The sequence below is a fragment of the Raphanus sativus genome, chromosome 2, assembly GCF_000801105.2.
Source record: "Raphanus sativus cultivar WK10039 chromosome 2, ASM80110v3, whole genome shotgun sequence".
Taxonomy (NCBI): Eukaryota; Viridiplantae; Streptophyta; class Magnoliopsida; order Brassicales; family Brassicaceae; genus Raphanus; species Raphanus sativus.
This window is the reverse complement of record NC_079512.1, coordinates 26293115-26315126: the sequence shown is the minus strand read 5'-3', so window position 1 is coordinate 26315126 and position 22012 is coordinate 26293115. Positions and strand designations below refer to the sequence as shown.

Sequence of the window (22012 nt, the reverse complement as noted above, 5' to 3'; positions counted from 1 at the left end):
TTCTTCTGTGAAACAGAGTAAGCAAAATATAAAAGAAGATTTGATTTGATTGAGAAAAAAAAAAACTCGCTAAAACCTTGGTAAAACGTTTGCAGAATTGAATCGTCTTTAATACAAATCGATACATGGCACTCACACACACACCAACGTCCATACAAAAATGGGCTTTATTTTGCTTGTAAAGAGAAATCACATAAATAAGCCTATTGGGTCCAACTTATTGCTGGGCCGAAACTAAGGCTGACGAAAAAAACAGCTTTGAAAACCCTAAAAGAGATGAAGCATATAGGCATACCTCGCTCACTTGACGCCTCTTTACACCTATTTTTCTCTCTCAAGCTCTCTTCTCATCCTCCTACCTACTCTCCCTCTCGCTCCCCGTTCTCCTCCAAGGTTAGTTAGTTATTCTCTCACTGTGTTGATGTTCGTAGTGTGTTCTCCGATTGTTGATGCTTTATTTTGAATTGGATATGCATCGTTTAAGCTTATGTTTGATGTTTAGATCACCACTACTTACTGTTTGTTTATCGTCTTTGATTATTAATATACCGATCCATCGACTCGTTGTTATTCGTTTCGTAAGATCTGATCACGTAGAAATCGTTTCAAGGATGGAACTCAGATAAGATCAAAAAAAAAAATAGCCTTATATTAAACACTATCTGATCCTGAGCTGTTTTTTAGTGTTTGAAACGATCTGATCGTAGAAATCGTTTAATGTTTGCTTGCTCTCTCAAGCTGAGATGATTCCGATCTATTTGGTATTAAATGTATGTTTAATCGTTTCATTTCAGTTTTGACTAATTCGTTTTTTTCTGTGATTGCAGAGAGCTTTCGTAGGTGACTATTAAAAAAAGTTAGTCAAAATGGTAAGCCTTCTTGTTTCGTTTATGTTATATATCTTTTACGTTGTTACTTGCCTTGTTGATTCTAAGCTAAATACATTTTTTTTTTTAATTTATAACTTGTAGGTGAAGTTCACAGCTGATGAGCTTCGTAGGATTATGGACTACAAACACAACATCCGTAATATGTCCGTTATTGCCCATGTCGACCACGGTACTGTCTTTACTTGTTCTCTTTTCTTTAATGCTTTTTTATATATATTTTTGAACTTATTCTTTTATATATCTTGTGATTAACAGGTAAATCCACCCTCACTGACTCCTTGGTTGCTGCTGCTGGTATCATTGCCCAAGAAGTTGCTGGTGATGTCCGTATGACTGACACTCGTGCTGACGAGGCTGAACGTGGTATCACCATCAAGTCCACCGGTATTTCTCTCTACTACGAGATGACTGATGCTTCCTTGAAGAGTTTCACTGGGGCCAGAGATGGTAACGAGTACCTCATCAATCTCATTGACTCTCCTGGCCACGTTGACTTTTCCTCTGAGGTCACTGCTGCTCTCCGTATTACTGACGGTGCTCTCGTCGTGGTTGACTGCATCGAAGGTGTCTGTGTCCAGACCGAGACTGTGCTCCGTCAGGCCCTTGGTGAGAGGATTAGGCCCGTTCTGACTGTTAACAAGATGGACAGGTGTTTTCTTGAGCTTCAGGTTGACGGTGAAGAGGCTTACCAGACTTTCCAGAGGGTTATCGAGAATGCTAATGTCATCATGGCGACGTACGAGGACCCTCTGCTTGGTGATGTTCAGGTTTACCCTGAGAAGGGAACCGTTGCCTTCTCTGCTGGTCTCCACGGATGGGCTTTCACTCTCACCAACTTTGCCAAGATGTATGCTTCCAAGTTCGGTGTTGATGAGACTAAGATGATGGAGAGGCTGTGGGGTGAGAATTTCTTTGACCCTGCAACCAGGAAATGGAGCGGCAAGAACACTGGTTCTGCCACCTGCAAGCGTGGGTTTGTCCAGTTCTGTTATGAACCCATCAAGCAAATCATTGCTACTTGCATGAATGATCAGAAGGACAAGTTGTGGCCTATGTTGCAGAAGCTTGGTGTTCAGATGAAGTCCGATGAGAAGGAGCTCATGGGTAAACCTTTGATGAAGCGTGTCATGCAAACGTGGCTCCCTGCAAGTACTGCACTACTTGAGATGATGATCTTTCACCTTCCATCTCCCCATACTGCACAGAGGTACCGTGTTGAGAACTTGTACGAAGGTCCCCTTGATGATCAGTATGCCACTGCCATCAGGAACTGTGATCCAAATGGCCCTCTCATGCTCTACGTTTCTAAGATGATTCCAGCCTCGGACAAGGGTAGATTCTTTGCTTTTGGTCGTGTCTTCTCTGGGAAGGTGTCCACTGGTATGAAAGTCAGGATCATGGGTCCCAACTTTGTTCCTGGGGAGAAGAAAGACCTGTACGTCAAGAGTGTCCAGAGGACTGTCATCTGGATGGGAAAGAGGCAAGAGACTGTTGAGGATGTTCCTTGTGGTAACACTGTTGCTATGGTTGGTCTTGATCAGTTCATCACCAAGAATGCTACGCTGACGAATGAGAAAGAAGTTGATGCCCACCCTATTCGCGCAATGAAGTTTTCTGTGTCCCCTGTTGTCCGTGTTGCTGTTCAGTGCAAGGTCGCTTCTGATCTTCCCAAGCTTGTTGAGGGACTTAAGAGACTGGCCAAGTCCGACCCTATGGTTGTGTGCACAATGGAGGAGTCAGGTGAGCACATTGTTGCTGGTGCTGGAGAGCTTCATCTTGAGATTTGTCTGAAGGATCTTCAGGATGATTTCATGGGTGGTGCTGAGATCGTCAAGTCAGACCCTGTTGTCTCATTCCGTGAGACTGTTTTGGAACGATCCGTCCGTACCGTGATGAGCAAATCCCCAAACAAGCATAACCGTCTCTACATGGAGGCTAGGCCCTTGGAGGACGGTCTTGCGGAGGCAATTGATGATGGCCGTATTGGTCCGAGAGATGATCCCAAGATCCGTTCCAAGATCTTGGCAGAGGAGTTCGGCTGGGACAAGGATCTTGCAAAGAAGATCTGGGCGTTTGGACCTGAAACCACAGGGCCCAACATGGTTGTCGACATGTGTAAGGGAGTTCAGTACCTAAATGAAATCAAGGATTCCGTTGTTGCTGGGTTCCAGTGGGCGTCCAAGGAAGGTCCTTTGTGTGATGAGAATATGAGAGGAATCTGCTTTGAGGTTTGTGATGTGGTGCTCCACTCTGATGCAATCCACAGAGGTGGTGGTCAGGTTATCCCAACAGCGAGGAGGGTTATCTACGCCTCGCAGCTCACTGCCAAGCCCAGACTGTTGGAGCCGGTTTACATGGTGGAGATCCAAGCACCAGAGGGAGCACTTGGTGGAATCTACAGTGTGCTGAATCAGAAGCGTGGACATGTGTTTGAGGAGATGCAGAGGCCAGGAACACCATTGTACAACATCAAGGCTTACTTGCCAGTGGTGGAGTCATTCGGATTCTCGAGTCAGCTTAGGGCAGCAACCTCAGGACAGGCCTTCCCACAATGTGTGTTTGATCATTGGGAGATGATGTCGTCTGACCCTCTGGAGGCAGGATCGCAGGCTTCAACTCTGGTGGCTGACATCAGGAAGAGGAAGGGTATGAAGGAGCAGATGACTCCATTGTCTGACTTCGAAGACAAGCTGTAAGCAGCAGCAGCAGCAGCAGCAGCAGCAGCAGCAGCAGCAGCGGCCATCAACAAGACCACCTCTCTTTATATTTCACTCTGGTCACCTTTTGATCTCTTTGTTTTCTGTTTTGTTGTTATGATGGATTGAGTATGACTTTTATCTCTGGCCATCTCCCCTTTAATACTTTTTAGTTGAGAACTGGTTTGTCAGTGTTCGCAAATATTTTACTCTTTGCACTCTATTATTATCTTGTTTTTTAGGACGGTCTTATATGCTGGTATGTATTGCAAGCCTGGGATGTTAGACTCCAAGCCAAACCATTAGGTTGATACTTACTTACCTTGCAGGGGTACAGAAGATGTGGTTTTGTTAAAAACACAATTAGAAACATTGTCGACAGAGACTTGTCATTGAAAAAAGGGTCCCTCGTGCATCAAAACAATGTTGATATGTCCATTGCTTCACTTATCAGCTTCATCTTTCTTGGTATTTCTTAAGACTTTGGTTAAAAAAACTTGACTGTAGTTGTTAGTAAGATGAATCTAGTATTTCACTTGTCAAATGGATCTCTCAAGGTGACTTCTTTGGTAAGGCTTGGCTATATATCACTTGTTTTTCCATGTAACTTGATTTTAAAGGGAAGAAAATGCCTCTCAAACAGTCTCAGTAAAGAAAGAAGAGGGTAAAAACAATGTTGTGAATCGATAGTAGAGAAGATGAGTGAAAAACTGCTGTGGCTAGTCAAGAAAAGGAAAAACTTACTTTAAGACTTAGAGAGCATGTGACTTGCAGACAAAATTAATATAGAGATATGCAAGAGAAGCTTGAAGAAGCAATACAATTGGTTGCTGAAAAGGAGATGCTGATCAACTTTATGCAGTTACAGTTATCAGACACAAGGGTTAAACCCTTTTTTCTCTCTCTCTCTTGTGTGTCTTCAGCTTTGTTTCTTGTGAATCTTTAGAGAATACATATTTCTGAGAATAAGATTGTTTTGAGTTGCTGATAATACTCTGCTACCTTCTTTAAATGTTAAATAGCTGCTTTTCTCTAGCTATCTTCTCTATAGCACTATATCAAACTTGATCTGACAGAGAAGCTGCTCTTGACAAGAGCTATCAAGTTTCAAGAAAATCAAGATGCTGTTTCAAGGAGAAACTTTCATGAAAGTGTACATGTAGTAGAGTAATTAAATTGGTTTGTTTGATCCAATTGAAAAAGAATATTATAGAATTTCATTTTTTGGGTATCTTGGTAAAAAACACACAAGCTTCACTCACACATTTCACAAACACTCAATTCAATCAAAGCCGTACGTAACGTAGTGATGGTTTGTCTGTTTGTTAATACATGCTTTGTTTTCCTCTTCAAGCATTCTTGTTTTGCCAAGGCTTGAGGACACCAACAACGATCACTGCGACAACAATGAGTAGTATGATGATTGCGATACACATCCATTTTCTTGAGCTCTTCTGTAAGCTCTTTGCTCTTTGAAGAGCCGTGTTCCCTGATTGCACGTGATCTACCGCATTTGACACCTGAATAACATTTGCCAACAACACAAATTCATCATCAGTTACCACTACCACAATGCATTCATGTCGAGAGTGTGTACTCACTTACCTGAGATTCTATGTTGTCAAGCATTTCTCCTTGTGCATCAACCAAAACTGCCATGTCCATGAAAATCTGCAACAAAGGGGAACCGAACCTCTTGATTATCACAAAGACAAAAGAGTTTTGATTAAAATAGATTGCATCAAACTCAGCTCAAAGCTGGTTCATCTTGTGTGCGAGATTTAATGAAATCAAACATACTTGTTGTAAGTCAAGAAGTTTCTTTTCCAAGTCTCTGACAGCATCATGACGTTCTTGAATTTCCGCCAACGTGTCCATCACCTGAGAGAGAGAAAATAATTTGCAGGTTCAAGATATTGGATTGTTTATATACATTTTTTTAACACATTGGAAAGTGAGAAAAGGCTCAGACCTGTCCTCTTCCTTGCTCTTGAATCGCTTTCTGGAAGATCTGTTCGCTGTTTCCAGTTTCAATCAACTCATCAATTGTCTGCAACTCAAGAAAAAGGCAAAGAAGTGAGTTTTTTTCTTTTGTTTAAACTTGTGAGACCATAATAAAACACACAGACTCTACTTTACTTACATCTTCATCTGCTCGCTCTCCAGTTACTAATGCAAAGGAAACACACAAACGCACAGAAAAAAATAAGAAGGAGAAGTAAAAAGAGATAAATTAAAGTAAACAATCTCATATACACCAATGAAGTGCATACCTGTATAAATACGCCTGTCAACCACCTCGCGATACTCTTGTTGGATGTTTTCTCTTAGAACCTACAACAAGTGACAATGTTAATTCGAGAGTTTTCATATAATCTTCAAAAAGTTTTTTTTTTCTTTTTCTCTTCATATCTCACCTGGAACTCGGCCATCTTGTCTTTAAACTTCTTCTTTAAGGAACTGTTGCAGAGAAAGAAAGATCATAAAGGTCTTGCCAACATAAGACATTAAAAACTAATGACTGAGATAACAACAAGAATGCTCACAGTGTGGTCGCTGTTCTTGATCGATCCACACCAGACCCTTTCCCACACCCAGGTTTTTGTCTATTTGCCAAGTTCTACAACATTTTGAATGAATATTTTATTAATATAAAAGAAACAGATAAAAATCAGCAACCGCAAAGTTTGAAGGATAAAAGGGGGGCAGTGACTCTACCTCTCTGTCTAGCTCCTCGAGTTTGCCCTTTATGAAACGAGCAATACTTCCGACTTCATCAACGTCTTTTTCCATTTTCTTCTTTATTGCTGTTCATTACATATGGTGTCAAGACACGAAAGCACCAGAATACATGTCAGCTTATGGCAAACACTAACACTAGAGTCTCAAGTGGTTTTAAAAAAACAAGAATCGTGGCTGCTTAAAGGTACATCTAAGTTAAGATCTATGCTGTCTCGTCTCAGAATTCTCAGACATGAACAGTTAGTTCATCCAATGCTTGATTTGTAGCTCCAGTGGAGTACATGCTTAAGCTAAAGTTCATTGTATCCACTGCTAGTGCAAGCTAGCCCTAATGATCATTGAAACTTATTTGCTTCTATCAATAAATCCCAATATTTAATTTTCCCTGGCTTGTAATAGTTCTGGAAGAACAGGAATGAACAAAAGAGACAAACATACCCTTCATGGCAGGAGCTTTGGTCACAGCCTTGGACTCCTCATGGGCAGCCTATAGGGTTTAACACAGGTAATGCAACAGAATCATCACTCTTAAAGAAGGAAATTCAACAAACATTGATACCATGTATAGCACCACATTACATGAAGATAATGGTGTATGGTAAAAAAAAGAGAGTAATTGGTTTATATTATTATATGTACCTGAAGTTTCTTAAGAAGCTTATTAAGCTTTTCATATTGCTTGTCAATGTCTTGAACCTAAGAAGACAAAAAGAGGACACGTTTAGGCAGCAGATCAAGTGGGTTTAGAGCAAATGTATAGCACTCGAGTATTACAGAGACGAGGGATCACCTTCTTGAAGAAATCTTCTAAACCTTGATCACCTCCTTGTTCACCTAGCTCGACATCACTTTGTCTAGAAGATTCTCCCCGTGGAAGCTCAAACGAACCCTACAAGAAAAAGAAAAAAGAGTAATCAATTAAAAAGTTGGAACACAATATGGATTAGCATATAAACCCCTCACAAGAGTTAAGTCTCAGATGGATTAAAAAAAAAACAGAAAAGGCTAAGCTTTTGACCAAATAATCAGATAGTATCATTACATTATAGTTAATTACATTCTCAAATTTCAATTGCAGAACATAAGAAAGTGTCCTAATTTTGGAAAATCAGCATCCACATTAGATAATAATCAGCACCTCGAATTCAAACTCAACAAAACCCCTAAAATATCTCACCTTAAGAAGATCGTTCATCGTACAGTGCGTAGAGAACTTAAGTTTGGTTTCGGTTTACACCAACAGACGAAGCAGAAGACGACTTCGATGAAGCTAAGGCGAGAGGAAGACGACGGTGAGACGAAAACGCCGGAAAAGTGTCAATCTTCGAGGGACAAGGGAGAGACTTTTAGTGAGACGGATCTGGCTCAACTGTAAGGAGATTAGTAATAGTAATCTAGGGATTTTTTTTCCTTTTCCAAATTGTACGGTTTAAGTATTAATAACCGGAATTAAACCGGGGATTGGATACATTTACAAACAGATTTTAAAGGAAACCGTATCTTTAACCGGTTCGGTTTGGTAGGAACACACGGATGTTTCCGACATGCCGTCCATGTCCAGCTAAAGACAACTTACTTCCGTGCCTGAAAAAATATTGTAAAGAGAAGAGATATTCGTTGCTGTTAATAATTTAGTGTAGAATAGTTGCTGTCTTTTTCTAATTAATTATTCGTTCGTCAACTACATCCTATCATAAATATATTGTTCAGCATGCTTCTTCTTTTTTTATCGATCTCTTACGAAAGTCAAAGTGAACATAAAATTTAATGTTTTGATTATATTATTTCTAAAAACCTCGTTTGATTTTGATATTTGGACTGGAAATGCTTTGAGAAGAAGAAAAGCTGGCAGCAATTACATGAAGTACAAGATAGGTTGGGCATAAAGAAAGAGAAGGAAGAAGAATAATTTGCATTCATAATCTAAGTGGGTCAATTATGCGAAAATGAAAGAATGTCTAACTTTAATTTTATTATTGTTTTGTTCCTCTTATAAGTTTGAAGCATGCCCGTGATGAAAGTAAAGTTTATAGTCAGATGACTCATATCACACATGGGCCACTTATATCCAGTTTTACATTAGTATAGTTTCTCTTGGTACTAACATTTCTGCGAAAAAGAAGCTATTGTAACTTTGTAAGCATGTCTAAGAAAACAATCCAAGACATCTAGTTGTTGCAAAGAAGATAAAGTAATAGGGATCGGTGCGTGAACTGCACATCCAGTTGCATGCTCTCTTTAACCGCCTCATGTTTCTTCTCTCATTCTCCAATCTCAACAACGCCCAATAGGATTCATCCAACTGGTTTATATATTTATTAATGTTTCGAGATAACATATTTTATATCTGGATGTAGACCTTACAACAACACTTTGCAATGGGTCTGATTAGATGAAATGTATGATGAATCAAAAGAAAAGACATATGTTCGATTGCTTTATCTGGTTGGAGACAATGAGTTTGGTGGCATTCTGGCTTCTCATCGATAACGAATCAGAGAGGGACCCCCAAGAACACAGACACTATAACCTCTTCCTCTATGTGTTGTTACATATACAACCATTTCTAATAAAACTCTTTAAGACTTGAACAATCATGAGCTAATCATAGAACGTAAACATAAGAGAATATAACTGAACAACAATTTGGTTCTTATGAAGGAAAACACTGTTTTGTGTAGTACATAAAATCTTAATTAAACAAAGCAAACCAGGGAGAATATTTTTTGTCCGCAAGGAGATATATCGCACGCAGTCCTTCCCCCCATCAGAAGATTACATGAAAGAGAGACTAGAAAAAAGCCTACAAAGAAAAGAAAAAAAGATACAGTGAGGAGATATGGAAACTCAGAATAGTAAAAACTTGTACAAAGGTGATACTAATGGAATTACTAAACTATTGTGACAACTGTTGAATTGTAGGGACTAAAGCACAAACACACACACACACACTATCTAAACGGTTTAGAACTCAGCAAGCTAGATTAAATATTATTTCAACAGGTTAAGTCAGGCTCTCTCTCTCTCAAAAAAACTAAAGCATCAGGGAGAGAAGAAGTAAACCTATTTGTCCGTCTCGTAGCCTCCTCCACGCGCGTTCTCGTCCTCCTCCACAGTGGTCGTCAAGTAAACCCTAGGGAAGTCCGTCTCCTCGAGCGTCTTCTTCTCGTCCATCATCTGCGCCACGTCCTCCTTCTTCATCAGATAGCGCCGGATCGGCGGGCGGTTGCGGCGCTGATCTCGGCCGTGGTATACGATGCTGTACACATTCTCGGGATCCGAGGTCGGCACGATCGCCTCTTCGTCGATCGTGGCGGGGCATCTGATACGATACTCCGTCGCCTTCGGGACAGATTCCAGGTACTCCGGATGAGCGCAAGGTCCGGTGATCTCCCATGGCTTCTTGATGTAACGCCTCAGGTTTTGCACGAGGGAGGATGTCGCCGTCGCCGCTGATTTCGTCGCCATTGATGGTGATGATGATGATGATGAGAGAGCTTTAGCTTGCCTGGCCTGATTAGTTTCGATTGTAAAAATACTTGATTGGTTTACTCTTAACCGAGATTTAACCGGTTTGGCTACGACGAAGAGATTTCGTGGGCCTAATATCGGGCTCAATCATTTTGAAGATTTGGAGTTAAAAGTAGGCCCAAAATATCGTAAAAGAGAGTTTATTTACTTGATGTTAGTTAGGGTTCGTGTCGGAGATGCTTTGAAGTAGTTCTCCGGCAACTAGACAAATCAAAGTTGAGATTGTTTTAGTAAGGCAAAGATGGTGAAGAGTATTATCTCAATGGACCAAGTCAAAGCTTTGTGGCACTCTGAGGTTCACAATGAACAGAAGTGGGCTGCTAACATGGTAAACTCTGTTCCTTTTTTTTATTTCTCTCTCTGTGAGTCTGTCTGTCTGTCTGTCTATGTTTCGTTTGATTCCGGATTGATTCTGAGTTGAGCTTCGGATTTGATTTGTAATGAGTCTTGTTACTAGAGAATGTGATTTCTATATGCCTTGGATTGAATTTTGTTGGCTATTATTGCAGCTATTGTGAAATTTCAAGGTTTAGGGTTGTTATATCCTGAATTGAGTCTGTTAGAGCGTAGAATTTGATTCGTTTGTATGTTTCGAGACCTTCCTTATATTGAATGTTGGGTCTCTCAGAGATTTAGGGTTTATCAATCACATGCCATGTGCGTATATGACTCTCTTGTCCGTTAGATGCTTGAGTTTGTTGTTTACTCCAAAAATCTCATGTATTCTAACTTGTTGGGATGCAGAAACTTGCGAGAGCACTTGGGGTGTTTGCAGGAGGAATCTTCCTCATGCGTGGCTTTGGTGATCTCATGGCTGTCTGAAGATAACAACTGGAGGATCATCTATTTCATCAGCGTCTCTGCTCTCTCTATAGAATTTTGATTCTGATTCCCACCAATGTGATACAGTATCTCAGTTCAAGATTTGTTTCTTGTTTTCAGCGACTCGGGTGTTTATTTTATGCTAAAGAATTTGTTTTCCGTTTTCATTTAGTTTTAATTGCGCTTTCATCTTTGTAAAAACACCTTGGAAGTAGCAAGTGATCAGTTCCTTCCCTTGAGTATCCAAAACCGTGTGACAATAAAATACCGAAGATGAACGTAAGAGAGTATTTTATAGTACACAAGCTGATAATATTCGGTGCCGAATTGTCGTTACCAACCTTCTGTTTGGTAAACTCAGAAAGATATGTTACTGTAGCTCCAATGCCCCGAAACATTCCTGACAAAGGTACAATGTCTCTCCCTCTAAACTACTGATGAAATCCATTTTAATTCAGTCTTTGGCTAATCTTCCCCATCGTTGGTTTGATATCATCTCTTCCCCCAGACCCGTTCTATAATTTTTTGGGGAGTGGGTAGGAATTAGTTGGTCGGAATCATTAGAAGCCTCTCCATTGTGAAAGAAGCTGGAGATTTTTTACTAAATATGTAAACATTACTTTATGCATTATGACAAATATTGTAAGCTAAGTGTATACTTTCCATTCATAACTCAAACCCACAAAGATATTCCATAGAGAGTAAAATGTCTCTTTCTAACTTTCTGATGAATGCCTCCTGCATTTCAGTTTTAGTGAATCGTTTCCAGTCATTGATTTCATGTATAACCTGAGTGAGTTCGAGTTAGTTGCTTTATGTATCTACTTAACATGTAGCATTAAATGTATATCATAAGAAACATTGTACATCAAATCTATTTGTATACTTTGAGTAAAGATTTTTTTTTCCCCCCGTAACAGAAACCACACAATGTAACTAATATTGTAAACAGCGATTGTGTCTCAATCTCTCAACTCGTTGAGTGCTGTGAAGACTCAGCCATGTTTGTAGTTAGTCATACTTACCCAGAAGCTGAGCTCAAGTAACAGCATTCGAGCTTATGCTTCATTGTTTCAGAAGGGTGGCTTTAAGCCCTCTAATTTACCTGAATGTGTAGCAGATTCCGACATCCTCATTCAAACTTTTCATATCATAAATAATGGATATAAAACATAAAGTTGGAATTCAAATTCTCTCTATGTCTGAAATGAGAACCTTAAAACATGTGCTCTGGTCTATAGTTCGTTACACAAAACACGTAAAGAACAATGAGAATCGAACACAAGTTTTCACCAAAACAAAACGCTAGGCTTCAATCTCACCATGTCGCAATTTATAACTTAAAAGGTACTGAAACAAGGAACCAAACAAGGTTTTATAAAAAAAGATGTAATATAAAAAGAAAGCAGAGCAGTTGAGAGAATCATTTCTTTGTCGCGGGTCTATTAGGTCCCAAGTAGTTTGTGACCAATCCCATTATAGCAAACCTGTTTCAATACAAGAAATCTCGAGTCAACATCATCAACAATCGACACCATGGCTTAAGAAGCATACCATTCCTCACTCAAGTGGTACTTCAATTCCTTTATTTTTCAATGCGTTTTGGCTATAACTAATGAAAACTACAAGAATATCTTTTAAATGGTGAGTAAGGGAACATACATCATAGCCATGGAGATCTGCTTCAAATCAGTCTCCAAGTTCCTCATATTGGCCAGCGACTGAGCACAGAATATAAGCGCAAGCCACGAGCATATCTTGTACTGTGAACACACACACACACACACACACAAAAAGAAAACCATTAACAACTGATCTCTCTCTCTCGTCCATTTGAACTGTGCTCAAATCTTAAAGGAGATCTAACTTATCTCCGAGTCTATAATAGTTTTGTAGAATCTGCCAAATTCAGGAAAGTAAGCTGAATCGATTCAAATCAATCAAAGCTAAGATCCAATAATGTCAACGAACGAGCTACAGATTGCTGTTTGATCAATTCGATGACCTAGCTAACCAAATCTAAAGCGTAAACAACCAGATCAAGAGTTTTCATATTGAGAGATTTGTGTGTAAACTTACCCTGAACATAACGCCAGAGACGCCGAGGATAACGGCGATGAATCCGGAGTAGTCAACGGGGAGATCCTCAGGCGCAATAGGCCGCGGAGTGTAAGGTTTCGCCGCCGATGGCTGACGTGGATCGTTCGCCGATGGAGTGTTCCCGTGACTGTGAGACATTCTCTCTCTCTCTCTCTCTCTCTCTAAACTTGGAATCACTGTAAAACCTGATCTACCGTGATTACTGCTACTTCGGTCATATATAACTACAGCGCAGTAACTTTTATTTTACACCGGTTAAATTTTTTATTGAATCCAGTTAAAAAAAGGTCCGGTGTAATTACAATTATAACCTTACTGTTTTTTTTTCCTTCCGTTAGCCCTATAAGAAGAAGCTCTCGCCGGCGTCTTTACGCCGTCGGCATCGTACCGTCGTACACCTTGGAGTCCATCCTTCGTCTATTGAGAGTAGCCTTTAAGCTCAAAAGGGATGAGCAACTCACAGTTTCCTCCGCCTGCTTCTCCATCTCCAGCGACTTCACTAGCTTCTTCATCTCCATCTCCGGCGAGTTTATCATCATCATCGATGAGGTTATGGAGACCAGCTGCTCAGCGTAATCTTAGGAACCAATGGTCAAAGCTGTCAACTTGTCGGCAACAGTGGCTCGCCGCTAGTTCCGGCGGAAAATCTCACGCTACTTCGCTCGTCAATGCGTATCTCTCCCAAACGTGTGGAACCCTAACTTTTTATTTCATTGAGTGAATTAAATTTATAAATTTAAAACTCATCTTTTTTGTGTTTCCATGGGCAATAATAGGTTTGTGCCAACTATGAAGTTTGGTGTGTTGAGTGACATGGTTGGTATCAAGGACAAGACTTTGAATAAGTTGTCTAAGCAACAGGTGAAAGAAAGTTTTCAACTTTTTACACTCTTCTGTTTTCTTTTGCTTCACATATTAAGTGAGTCTTTTCTTTCTATGTTCAGAGTTCGTATCGGATCAAGCTTCTATCTTCCTACAAGGAAATGGTGAGAGTGTGTGTGGCACATGATTATCTATCTATCTATATTCTTGTGAATTTGGAATCTGTAAACAGATCTGTGGTGGTAAAATACACAGGTAGGTGTTGTTGTTGAGATGGTGAATGTGAGTTCATCTCTCAGATGTTATATGAAGCCGAGTAGCGGGTCAATTATACAGTTCTCTGGCTCTAAGGAAAGTTGTGATGATGCTGGAGATTGCGGTGGCATCCCTGTGTTTAACTTTTTGAATGTCTCTGCATTTGGTAACCTCATTAAAACAAAAACTAGTTATTGATTACTTGATTCATTTTTTGATTCATTTTTTTTATTTTTTCTGGTTGTAGTCTCTAAAGCTTGTTATTTTTGCAATGTTGATATGATCACAGAGAAGATGGCCGATGAGCTTGTGGAGATGTTCAAACGCGAAGTAATGCTAAAGGTTTGTATACTCTCCTAGTCTCTCCACCTAAGTCCTTCTGCATATACCTAACTCTCGACTAGCTTCTGATTTACATCACTATCAACAGAGATTAATCGTAATGGAACTGGTTTCTTTAAGCTGTGAAGTTCCTCAACCGGTGAAGCCTAGTTGGTCAGCTGAGATTTACCATGGGGAATTTGATGATCTCTCCAAATGTTCTTTATATTCCATTGAGCCAATTCTCCCCAGACTGAGAGAAGATAATCTCGGTATTACTCCTATATCGCATACCCACCAGCCAACATCGGAAGTATTGCAGGTATATAATGGATTGTTTAGACACAGGAAAAAGCTTCTGTTAAAATTTATCATTACAAGATCTTTCTTTCTTGCTATGCAGATTTACTTGACAACTTGGCTTGCAGAGGTTAACAACGACACCCATAGGTAAAATATGTACACTTTTACCACTGTCGTTCTTGTGGGCAGGGAATGAACTCTGATGAGCCATATTTGTTACAGGATTGATGAGATATTAGCCACTGTGGGGGAAGAAATTAAACTCGCCTTCTAAAGTTTGAAAGCTATTCGTTAGTCCGGCGTCTGGTTAAGTTTCTGTGGACTTCATTCAAAGCATGTCTGCTTCTACAAAGCACTAAGTTACTTGAGGGACAGAGACGGAGACAGATTTTTAAAATCTTTACTTTTTTTTTGTTTACTGGAAACCATAGGTTGTAACCTTATGGGATTTTTTTTTGTTATGAGCAATTCTTCTTTACTAAGTATACAACTGACTTGGAATAATCGTGTGATGATGAATACATTAATTATACATGTCTAGTAGCAAATATCCGGCTTCTTTAACAATAGAGGCCTTCACAGTTCTCAGAATCCTGACCAACTAACTCATACCCACCCAAAAAAATAGAAACATTTGGTGCACGAGATACATACGAATGGGGACTATTGGCCAAAAACAGAATAATATGATCCGATTCATCAGTAGTTATAGGGAGAGACATTGTACCCTGACTGGAATATTCTGAGGCATTGGAGCTATAGTAACATATCTTTGTGGGTTTAACCTAAGTGAACTCACGGTCCGGTCCGTAGATGAGGATGTTGGGTGGAACTTGGCAAAACGATTGATCACTGCAAACTTCTCTAAATCCTGGACTTCAACGCTCAGGTCTGCAATCGTAGTTCCGTTTTGTAGTCTGCAACAAGGACCAGATATTCATGAGCTCAAGCCGCCAAAATGAAATCCCATTTACAACTATAATCAATTAGTAGAGAGAGAGAGAGAGCTGTGTTTTTTTACCCTGCAAAGTTAGTCTCTAGTTTATGTGACCTGCTAATGAAATCTTCGGCAGCTTTGGAGGTGTACTGGTCACTGATTGGTTCAGTTTTCCTTCTCTCAGACGACCTAGACGAGTATATAAGTTTGTGTCAATACACATCCCAACTCTACAAAGTATCAAGCATTCCAGGGATAACAGTAAACATCCTTACAAATCTGATCTGTTCAGGAGGAGAAGGCGCTCGTTCCTATCAGTAGAAGTGGAGCTACATGCATCTCCTAGTGCAGTTCTTGCAGCAGTATATGCAACAAACTCATAATTTGAGCTAGCAAGCGAAAATATCACACTAGCAGAAGGTGGGACAAATAGCTGTTGCATGAGTTGTGTTGTATATATAAGCCTTCTCTTTGCTCTGATTGGTGAGCCATCCTCAAGTGAAGTCTCAAATTCCACCTGCGAGAACACAGGCCATCAGCGTATTTAACAAAATTGTACAAAGAGACCAGTGAGAAAAAAGCTACGAAACTCACTTTTTCAGGGAATCGATTAGTCGCTCTTCCCCAATCAACCTCGGCCTCACTGTAACGAATTTATAAAGTTAAATACGGTAATGCATATGGGAAAAATAGGACAAACAGTGCTTAGAGGCCACACCTGAGAGTCTTGAGCCTTTGAGGACACTGCGTGAATTGTTTATTCCAAGATAGAAGTTCTGATGTGGCGGTTTTGCGCTTCTTTGGTTTATCAAACTTCAGAAGTTTTTCAGTGGCACCATGAGGCAATGACTCAGATGAGGGAGTCTCCGCTCCTGGTGCAGAGCCTGATGTTTGCTGCATATTAAACTGCTTCGGAGATTGAACATCATGTGAGCCATCAGCCGAGCTCCCAACATTAGAAGATTTTTCTCCCATCTTCAAGGGGGTGAATCTCCCTGTATCATTCACGGGTTGCACCAGTTTGTTCTTGAAAGTTCCATATTGGCTATACCAGGATGGAGCCATCTGAGGACTGATTTGTTGATGATCTGCTCCAGCCGAGGCAGAATGAGTCGTATTGGGGAAACTCTGAGAAACAGTTTGGCCGAGATGCTGCAAGTGGTTCGCCGATTCCTTGTGATTCAATCCATCTCTAAGTAAACCATCAGATCTTGAAGGCGACTGTTGCTCCCCTTTGGAAGCTACCTTTTGAAGATGAAAAGAACTATCCTCGACTCTCTTCATAGTCATCTTGGTCGCGTCACCGTCCCCACTTCCAGACATATGCTCATCGTAACTCAAGTTACCTTTTGGAAGGTTGTTCGAAGGAAGAGAGCGTTCAAGGGTTTGACGATTGCTCTGAACCATTTTGGAGAACATGGAAGCAACATCAGACGTTTGTTTAGCACCCATTTCATTACCTTGCAACTCATGCATATTCACCATGCCCCTCCCACTTAATGACATGTCTCCATTTTGAGAGGATAATTGGTTTCTCTTCTCCTGCCTTGAGAAGCTGTCTTCCACGTGGCTATTGGAAAATGGATGCGGCCGTGATATATCTGGCTGAGGCTTAGGTGGCTGGTTCCGAAACCGATTTTGCGGTGCTGACATATTAGCTCGTGAGTCAGACCTCATACCAGAAGGTGAACTCTGCTGAGGCGAGCTGGATCCAACCTGAGGCTGAGGAGCAGACATCATAGGAAACCCTGCAGCTGAATGTCCATGTTGATCTAAGCCACTGCTTTCATCTCTTTCTTTCAGTTGAAGGGTTGACAACTCGGAAGATGAACTGACTAAATGGTTGGAAGTTAGTTGTCGAGTAGCACCAGGCGCCAGTTTGGAATATGGGAAAACAGAGGTATTGTTGCTTTCTCCTGGGATACCAGGAAATGGTCCTTGATAAGTGGATTGCTGTGGACAAGACTGATTAGATGCCCATGGAGCAAACCTTGATTGACTTGTCGCTCCCGTTTCAGGGGCAGTATGAAGTGAATTCAAAAACTGCACGTTATCAGGTGAGGGAGCTGGTTGAGATGGCGGAGCCAGCTGTAAACTAAACCCCTGAGAAGCAGATGACTGACTATGCCTAAATTGACCACCATTTTCTGTAGAGGGTGTTGATTGAGGAATACTGGAAACATTTGTTTCCACAGAATGCTCCTCTGGCTGGTCCACCTTATGAAGAAGCTCAAGCATAGTCTGCCTGCAGAGGAAAAAAAAATCAGAAAGGCAATTGCAAGCAAATAGGGAATAAGAGTTTCTCAATGACCACAGTAAGAACATACATCCCCAATGAAAATTAGTCAAAACAGTGCGTTGAGGGTGACATAGTTAGGTAACTCTGTTAGTTAGTTGACAAACTAAACAATTTCAACTCAAAGAAGAAGTACCTTGACGCACTCTTCACTTGATTAGACATATCAACACTTCTGTACGCTGAAGCAGATGTACTAGGTGAAGTTTCTGAACCCATGCCTTGTAAAATATGTCCCTGCCATAATGAAGCCAAAAGAATGTTTGGAGGGATTCAGATTTTACTAGAACAACGTCAAAAACCAATGGACTAAAATTTACCCTGTCAATTTGCATGTTCATAGGTGGCTGACCAAGAGACTTTGACTGCCCAAAATACCCTTGATTTCTTGCAGAAACCTGCTCCAGTGTGGGTGGCAAATGAGAGACTTTTTCTCCATGATGCTCATCAGTGATGCCAATATTACCCATAGGATGATACTGAAATTTGCGACTAATCTGACTGCCATCTCTATAATTCGCTTGAGGGGTAGCTTTCTCCACAGATTTATTACCCAAACGCTGTTGATTTCCCTGGGCATCCCTAGAAGTACTAGACTTGTTTTCCGCACTGGCATTGTCAAATCCATAGTTTGCCTTCATTTGTAGATTTTGGGTGAAATGATTCTTCTGTTCAACAGGAGCAACTATATTCGGATTGGAAGCAGCCTTCCAAATACCAAATCGATCTTGAATCCCCTCATTCGTTTGAATAGAGCACGAATCATTGTGGAGTCTCTCACTTGGTGCAGCTGAAGTCTTGACGCCCAAATTCTGGACCCTGTTACCAAAGCCTGCGTCATTACTGGATGTTTCTGCTACAGCAGATAACATAAGAGCACTCCAACCTCCACTTTTCAAAGAGGGACATGCATCATTAAGGTCAGAACTACTGGATATCAAATTTCCTGTCAAGCTCACATCAGTGCTGTTTCCAAATGCTTCCCATAAATTGTCATCCGATCCAAACAAAATCTTTTCTTCTGTTGGATCTAAAGCTGTCGACTTCTGCAATGCAGAAACATTTTCAGGCGCTTTTATATACGATTTTTCTGGTGGACCAGAACCCTCCATCTGATCGAATTTCTCCTGCACTGGAATGTGTCTCTCGCGTGGAACATCTTGCTGGAAACTTCCAAAATTTGGCCTACTATCTGAACCTAGAGCTGATGTATTTGAGAACAACGCTTTCTCCTGGTATGTGGATTTAGAGTGCATAAAACTATCCTGTACATCACCTTTATTCATAAAAGAAGTAGGCTGATTGGTGAGAGAGGAACCATGCTGCGAAGCTAACCTGTTCATCTGAACGGGAGAGAATGAGTTTTGAGGTGCATTTGCTCCACCAAGAGGCATACCGTACAAGGAAGGTTCAAACTGTACGTTCGCCTGCCCGTGCTCAGTGCCAATCCCATTGGATGAACCTTGAACAGCTGGTGAAATGCCGCAATGCATCCAGTTTGTATTTCCTGTCAGGAGATCAGGCTGCCAACCATTACTAGACACATTCTGAAGAGGGATGCCATTAACCATAAGGTGTGATTGATTATCACTTGAGCGATTTCCATTTACTGTATTTGAATTCAAAGAATTGAGCTGCCTGGCCTCGAGCTGTTGCTTATGAAGCTGTTGTTGAAGTTGATATTCATGCATTTGCTTAACCATAACTTGCTGCTTTAGTAGTTGCATATCATCGAACGTCATCTGCTGCCTTGGAAAAGGCTGGAGCATGCCAGGTAGTTGGCTGTTTAATTGCTGTTGACCACCGAAGAAATCATAATTAACCGGAGATTCTCCCATTTCAAACCTCATAGGACTTTTATGAACGTCTGGAGAAAATCCTTTCGCTGATAAGTTACTCCTACTAGATTCTACATCCACTCCCAAAACATTTGACCCATTCTGCATTGCCATCCCATGCATGTAACCATTTGTGAGTTGCTTGTTATCTTGCAATAGACTTCCGGAGTACTCAGACCTTATAGGTTGCTGCTGCGTAAAATTCAAACCCTGGTGTGAATTTGAAGACTGCCATCTCTCAGGATCAACTGGAATAAGCAAGCAAGCAAGCAACGTTTAAATCTCCAGCAAAATACACAGAATAAGCTAGAAGTCGGTCATAAGGGAATATAATGCATACCAGGTTGTTGTGTGTTATAACTCTTTAGATTGGCAATACTGGATGGGTCTAGATGCCTCTGGTTTCCAACAAGACCGTTACTGAAACTGGACCAGCTTCCATCAACGACCTGAGACTGATGCTGGTCTTGGGAAAGGCTCTCCTGTCCAAAGAAATTGTGGATCCTCTCTCCATATTGGTTTCCAGCCATAGATTTAGCTCCTGAGAATTATTTTAAATATCTGAAAAGAAACAGAAAATAGTTCAAGATTGTGTGTCATTTAATTTTAAAGTAAGTTCAAATAGAGGAACAGGTTTAACACCTCTTTCCTCCGAGAATTCATGAGCTACCTCCAGCAACTAACATGCTCAGGATACTCAAGATTTCCTGTGAAACAAACAAAACAGTTAAATGCTTATTTGAAGTTTAATACATATATACACACAAAAAAAAGCTAAAAAAAATCCTGTCAAAAGAAGACCAGTGGGCATAATCCTCAAGGACCTAAACCATTGTTCAGACAAATCTCCATGAGACTTAATCCCTCAGGTTACAATGAAGCCTGAGTCAGCATTGTTTCCATAAATAAAATATGGAAAAACAAAAAAACGTGCACTGAGCCACTGACGACTAGGGACCACTTAAGCTCGAGTCAAATTTCGAAACTATAACACACTCAATTTTAGGCGCTAATCCAGCAAACTCGTGACCTCATTTGAGTAAATGTCATCAAGATCTTTCTACAAGTCGCAATTCACCTCTGTAAACCGTTTTAATGGCAGCTAAAAAATCAAAAGCTAACTCAGAAAAAAAAATTGACAGAATTTCTACAAAATCTGGCGAATCCACTACAGATCAAATCAAATCGAAGCTCAAAACAAGAATTCAAAGCTCAAAACAAGAGCTTTCCATAGTTAAAATCCTACACGACACACACTTCAATAAATTGGGGTAATAAATCAATCTCACATACTAAAAATTAGGGTTTCTAAAAAGGGAAAGAGAAAGATGTGAACTTACACTTGTATCTACAAGAAATGGGAAGCCTTTCTTCCTCCAAACTTCGATTGCGAAAGAGTGCGTTAGGGTTACCGAGCTCAATAATTGACGAAGAGCGAGAGCGAGAGAGAGAGAGAGATAAAGTGATCGAAATTTTTCAACGGCGGACGGACGCAGGAGTAAGTTAGGGATGCTAATATGGGCTTTTGTCTGTAGGGGTTAGCCCAGCCCACATCAATTTTTTTAAACCCTGAGCCTCTTTACTTTTTTTTTGATGCAAAACAATCATCTAAACGTCGTCGTTACTGATTTCTTCTCAAATTCAGGAGACACGAAAAGCTTCCCTCCTCTTCTCTTTGCGGTTAAACAGATTGCTCTGCATCATGAGGCCGTAAAGCCAATCGCGATCCTCCGTGCTGTGTCCGTCGAGCAATCTCCTTTCACATCGTATCTATAGCTCTCATCCTCTTTAATTTGGTTTGTGGGTTTGTTCTTATTAGCTTGTTTGCTTTGTTGTTTGTTGTGGCTGCTTGCTTTTAGTTCACATGTTTGTTTTGTTGTTTGATGTGGCTGTTTGCTTTCAGCTTGTTTATGTTCTCTCGGAGCTTGTACTTGTTTATGTTCCACTTAGGTGTGTTCTGCAATTTGCGATTGCTTGTCTTAGATCTTGTGTCTTTTTGTCAGTTTTGTAACTTTGTTTCAGGCTTTAAAGCTTGTCTCTTTGGTTTGTATCCTTGTGTGAGCATAACCTGAAGAAGCATTTTAGCTTTCACTCTTTGTATAGTTTATTCATGAGCTTATATATAGACAAACCGCAATGGTAGAGTATCTTATTCTGTTGTTGGCTTTATTGCAGAGCAAGGAGTGTGGAGAAGCAACGAGTGTTAGACTACTAGAGACTTGGAGAGTTTGAGGAGAATTTTATACTTTTATTCAACATAGTTACAAAACGAATGTTATTTATCCATGTAAATTTTGGCATTAAAGTTCCATGATTAGAATTTGAAGACACAAATGAACAAAAGATACATTTTCTATTTACATGAATCATAATTTGAGTTTAATAAAACATATAAACTTTGGTGGCGTCTACGTATGATTTAAAACGTCCAATTATATTTTGACAAATCATTATGTAAA

General features: G+C 40.4%; 7 protein-coding genes across 7 annotated transcripts; 3 read left to right on the top strand and 4 right to left on the bottom strand.

Moving 5' to 3' along the window:
• Nucleotides 1-277: 277 nt before the first annotated feature.
• Nucleotides 278-3825, top strand: LOC108842319 (elongation factor 2). The gene is made up of 4 exons (XM_018615190.2): nucleotides 278-393; nucleotides 828-869; nucleotides 972-1059; nucleotides 1146-3825. The coding sequence occupies exons 2-4, from the start codon at nucleotides 867-869 to the stop codon at nucleotides 3584-3586; spliced, it is 2532 nt and encodes an 843-aa protein (XP_018470692.1). The 5' UTR covers nucleotides 278-393; nucleotides 828-866; the 3' UTR covers nucleotides 3587-3825.
• A 924-nt stretch (nucleotides 3826-4749) lies between these two features.
• Nucleotides 4750-7729, bottom strand: LOC108825691 (syntaxin-132-like). Its single transcript, XM_018599027.2, has 13 exons — nucleotides 7506-7729; nucleotides 7119-7217; nucleotides 6968-7024; nucleotides 6767-6815; nucleotides 6305-6393; nucleotides 6133-6206; nucleotides 6004-6046; nucleotides 5860-5920; nucleotides 5730-5755; nucleotides 5559-5636; nucleotides 5387-5467; nucleotides 5192-5257; nucleotides 4750-5106 (listed from the first exon to the last, which is right to left on the bottom strand). Exons 1-13 carry the CDS (start codon nucleotides 7521-7523, stop codon nucleotides 4936-4938), a joined length of 912 nt encoding a protein of 303 aa, XP_018454529.1. The 5' UTR covers nucleotides 7524-7729; the 3' UTR covers nucleotides 4750-4935.
• Nucleotides 7730-8914: 1185 nt separating this feature from the next.
• LOC108830083 (uncharacterized) lies at nucleotides 8915-9843 on the bottom strand. The gene is made up of 2 exons (XM_018603693.2): nucleotides 9392-9843; nucleotides 8915-9131 (listed from the first exon to the last, which is right to left on the bottom strand). The coding sequence occupies exon 1, from the start codon at nucleotides 9794-9796 to the stop codon at nucleotides 9392-9394; it is 405 nt and encodes a 134-aa protein (XP_018459195.1). The 5' UTR covers nucleotides 9797-9843; the 3' UTR covers nucleotides 8915-9131.
• On the top strand, nucleotides 9827-10915 carry LOC108830094 (mitochondrial import receptor subunit TOM5 homolog). Its single transcript, XM_018603703.2, has 2 exons — nucleotides 9827-10187; nucleotides 10604-10915. The coding sequence occupies exons 1-2, from the start codon at nucleotides 10101-10103 to the stop codon at nucleotides 10679-10681; spliced, it is 165 nt and encodes a 54-aa protein (XP_018459205.1). The 5' UTR covers nucleotides 9827-10100; the 3' UTR covers nucleotides 10682-10915.
• Nucleotides 10916-11810: 895 nt separating this feature from the next.
• On the bottom strand, nucleotides 11811-13029 carry LOC108839899 (protein Asterix). The gene is made up of 3 exons (XM_018612677.2): nucleotides 12761-13029; nucleotides 12344-12444; nucleotides 11811-12168 (listed from the first exon to the last, which is right to left on the bottom strand). Exons 1-3 carry the CDS (start codon nucleotides 12917-12919, stop codon nucleotides 12105-12107), a joined length of 324 nt encoding a protein of 107 aa, XP_018468179.1. The 5' UTR covers nucleotides 12920-13029; the 3' UTR covers nucleotides 11811-12104.
• A 40-nt stretch (nucleotides 13030-13069) lies between these two features.
• On the top strand, nucleotides 13070-15016 carry LOC108842121 (uncharacterized). Its single transcript, XM_018614944.2, has 8 exons — nucleotides 13070-13468; nucleotides 13558-13642; nucleotides 13726-13767; nucleotides 13859-14024; nucleotides 14148-14200; nucleotides 14289-14501; nucleotides 14583-14629; nucleotides 14705-15016. The coding sequence occupies exons 1-8, from the start codon at nucleotides 13230-13232 to the stop codon at nucleotides 14754-14756; spliced, it is 897 nt and encodes a 298-aa protein (XP_018470446.1). The 5' UTR covers nucleotides 13070-13229; the 3' UTR covers nucleotides 14757-15016.
• On the bottom strand, nucleotides 14978-21032 carry LOC108842120 (uncharacterized). The gene is made up of 10 exons (XM_018614943.2): nucleotides 20894-21032; nucleotides 20196-20260; nucleotides 19894-20114; nucleotides 18036-19801; nucleotides 17852-17952; nucleotides 16138-17664; nucleotides 16014-16062; nucleotides 15695-15936; nucleotides 15504-15608; nucleotides 14978-15399 (listed from the first exon to the last, which is right to left on the bottom strand). Exons 3-10 carry the CDS (start codon nucleotides 20081-20083, stop codon nucleotides 15189-15191), a joined length of 4191 nt encoding a protein of 1396 aa, XP_018470445.1. The 5' UTR covers nucleotides 20084-20114; nucleotides 20196-20260; nucleotides 20894-21032; the 3' UTR covers nucleotides 14978-15188.
• Between the last annotated feature and the right edge of the window lie 980 nt (nucleotides 21033-22012).

What these genes read in the sequence shown, in the direction of transcription:
- LOC108842319 (XM_018615190.2), top strand. An exon ending in TATTGCCCATGTCGACCACG is followed by an intron (nt 1,060 to 1,145) that starts GTACTGTCTTTA and finishes TGTGATTAACAG; the next exon opens with GTAAATCCACCCTCACTGAC.
- LOC108825691 (XM_018599027.2), bottom strand. An exon ending in TCAAGAACAGCGACCACACT is followed by an intron (nt 6,047 to 6,132) that starts GTGAGCATTCTT and finishes TCTCTGCAACAG; the next exon opens with TTCCTTAAAGAAGAAGTTTA. An exon ending in AAGAGCAAGGAAGAGGACAG is followed by an intron (nt 5,468 to 5,558) that starts GTCTGAGCCTTT and finishes TCTCTCTCTCAG; the next exon opens with GTGATGGACACGTTGGCGGA.
- LOC108830083 (XM_018603693.2), bottom strand. Translation starts at nt 9,796, where the DNA reads ATGGCGACGAAATCAGCGGCGACGGCGACATCCTCCCTCGTGCAAAAC.
- LOC108830094 (XM_018603703.2), top strand. Translation starts at nt 10,101, where the DNA reads ATGGTGAAGAGTATTATCTCAATGGACCAAGTCAAAGCTTTGTGGCAC. An exon ending in AGAAGTGGGCTGCTAACATG is followed by an intron (nt 10,188 to 10,603) that starts GTAAACTCTGTT and finishes GTTGGGATGCAG; the next exon opens with AAACTTGCGAGAGCACTTGG.
- LOC108839899 (XM_018612677.2), bottom strand. Translation starts at nt 12,919, where the DNA reads ATGTCTCACAGTCACGGGAACACTCCATCGGCGAACGATCCACGTCAG. An exon ending in TCTCTGGCGTTATGTTCAGG is followed by an intron (nt 12,445 to 12,760) that starts GTAAGTTTACAC and finishes GTGTGTTCACAG; the next exon opens with TACAAGATATGCTCGTGGCT. An exon ending in CAGATCTCCATGGCTATGAT is followed by an intron (nt 12,169 to 12,343) that starts GTATGTTCCCTT and finishes GTATTGAAACAG; the next exon opens with GTTTGCTATAATGGGATTGG.
- LOC108842121 (XM_018614944.2), top strand. Translation starts at nt 13,230, where the DNA reads ATGAGCAACTCACAGTTTCCTCCGCCTGCTTCTCCATCTCCAGCGACT. An exon ending in ATAAGTTGTCTAAGCAACAG is followed by an intron (nt 13,643 to 13,725) that starts GTGAAAGAAAGT and finishes TTCTATGTTCAG; the next exon opens with AGTTCGTATCGGATCAAGCT. An exon ending in TATCTTCCTACAAGGAAATG is followed by an intron (nt 13,768 to 13,858) that starts GTGAGAGTGTGT and finishes TAAAATACACAG; the next exon opens with GTAGGTGTTGTTGTTGAGAT.
- LOC108842120 (XM_018614943.2), bottom strand. Translation starts at nt 20,083, where the DNA reads ATGGCTGGAAACCAATATGGAGAGAGGATCCACAATTTCTTTGGACAG. An exon ending in CTCCTGAACAGATCAGATTT is followed by an intron (nt 15,609 to 15,694) that starts GTAAGGATGTTT and finishes ATACTCGTCTAG; the next exon opens with GTCGTCTGAGAGAAGGAAAA. An exon ending in CTAGAGACTAACTTTGCAGG is followed by an intron (nt 15,400 to 15,503) that starts GTAAAAAAACAC and finishes TCCTTGTTGCAG; the next exon opens with ACTACAAAACGGAACTACGA.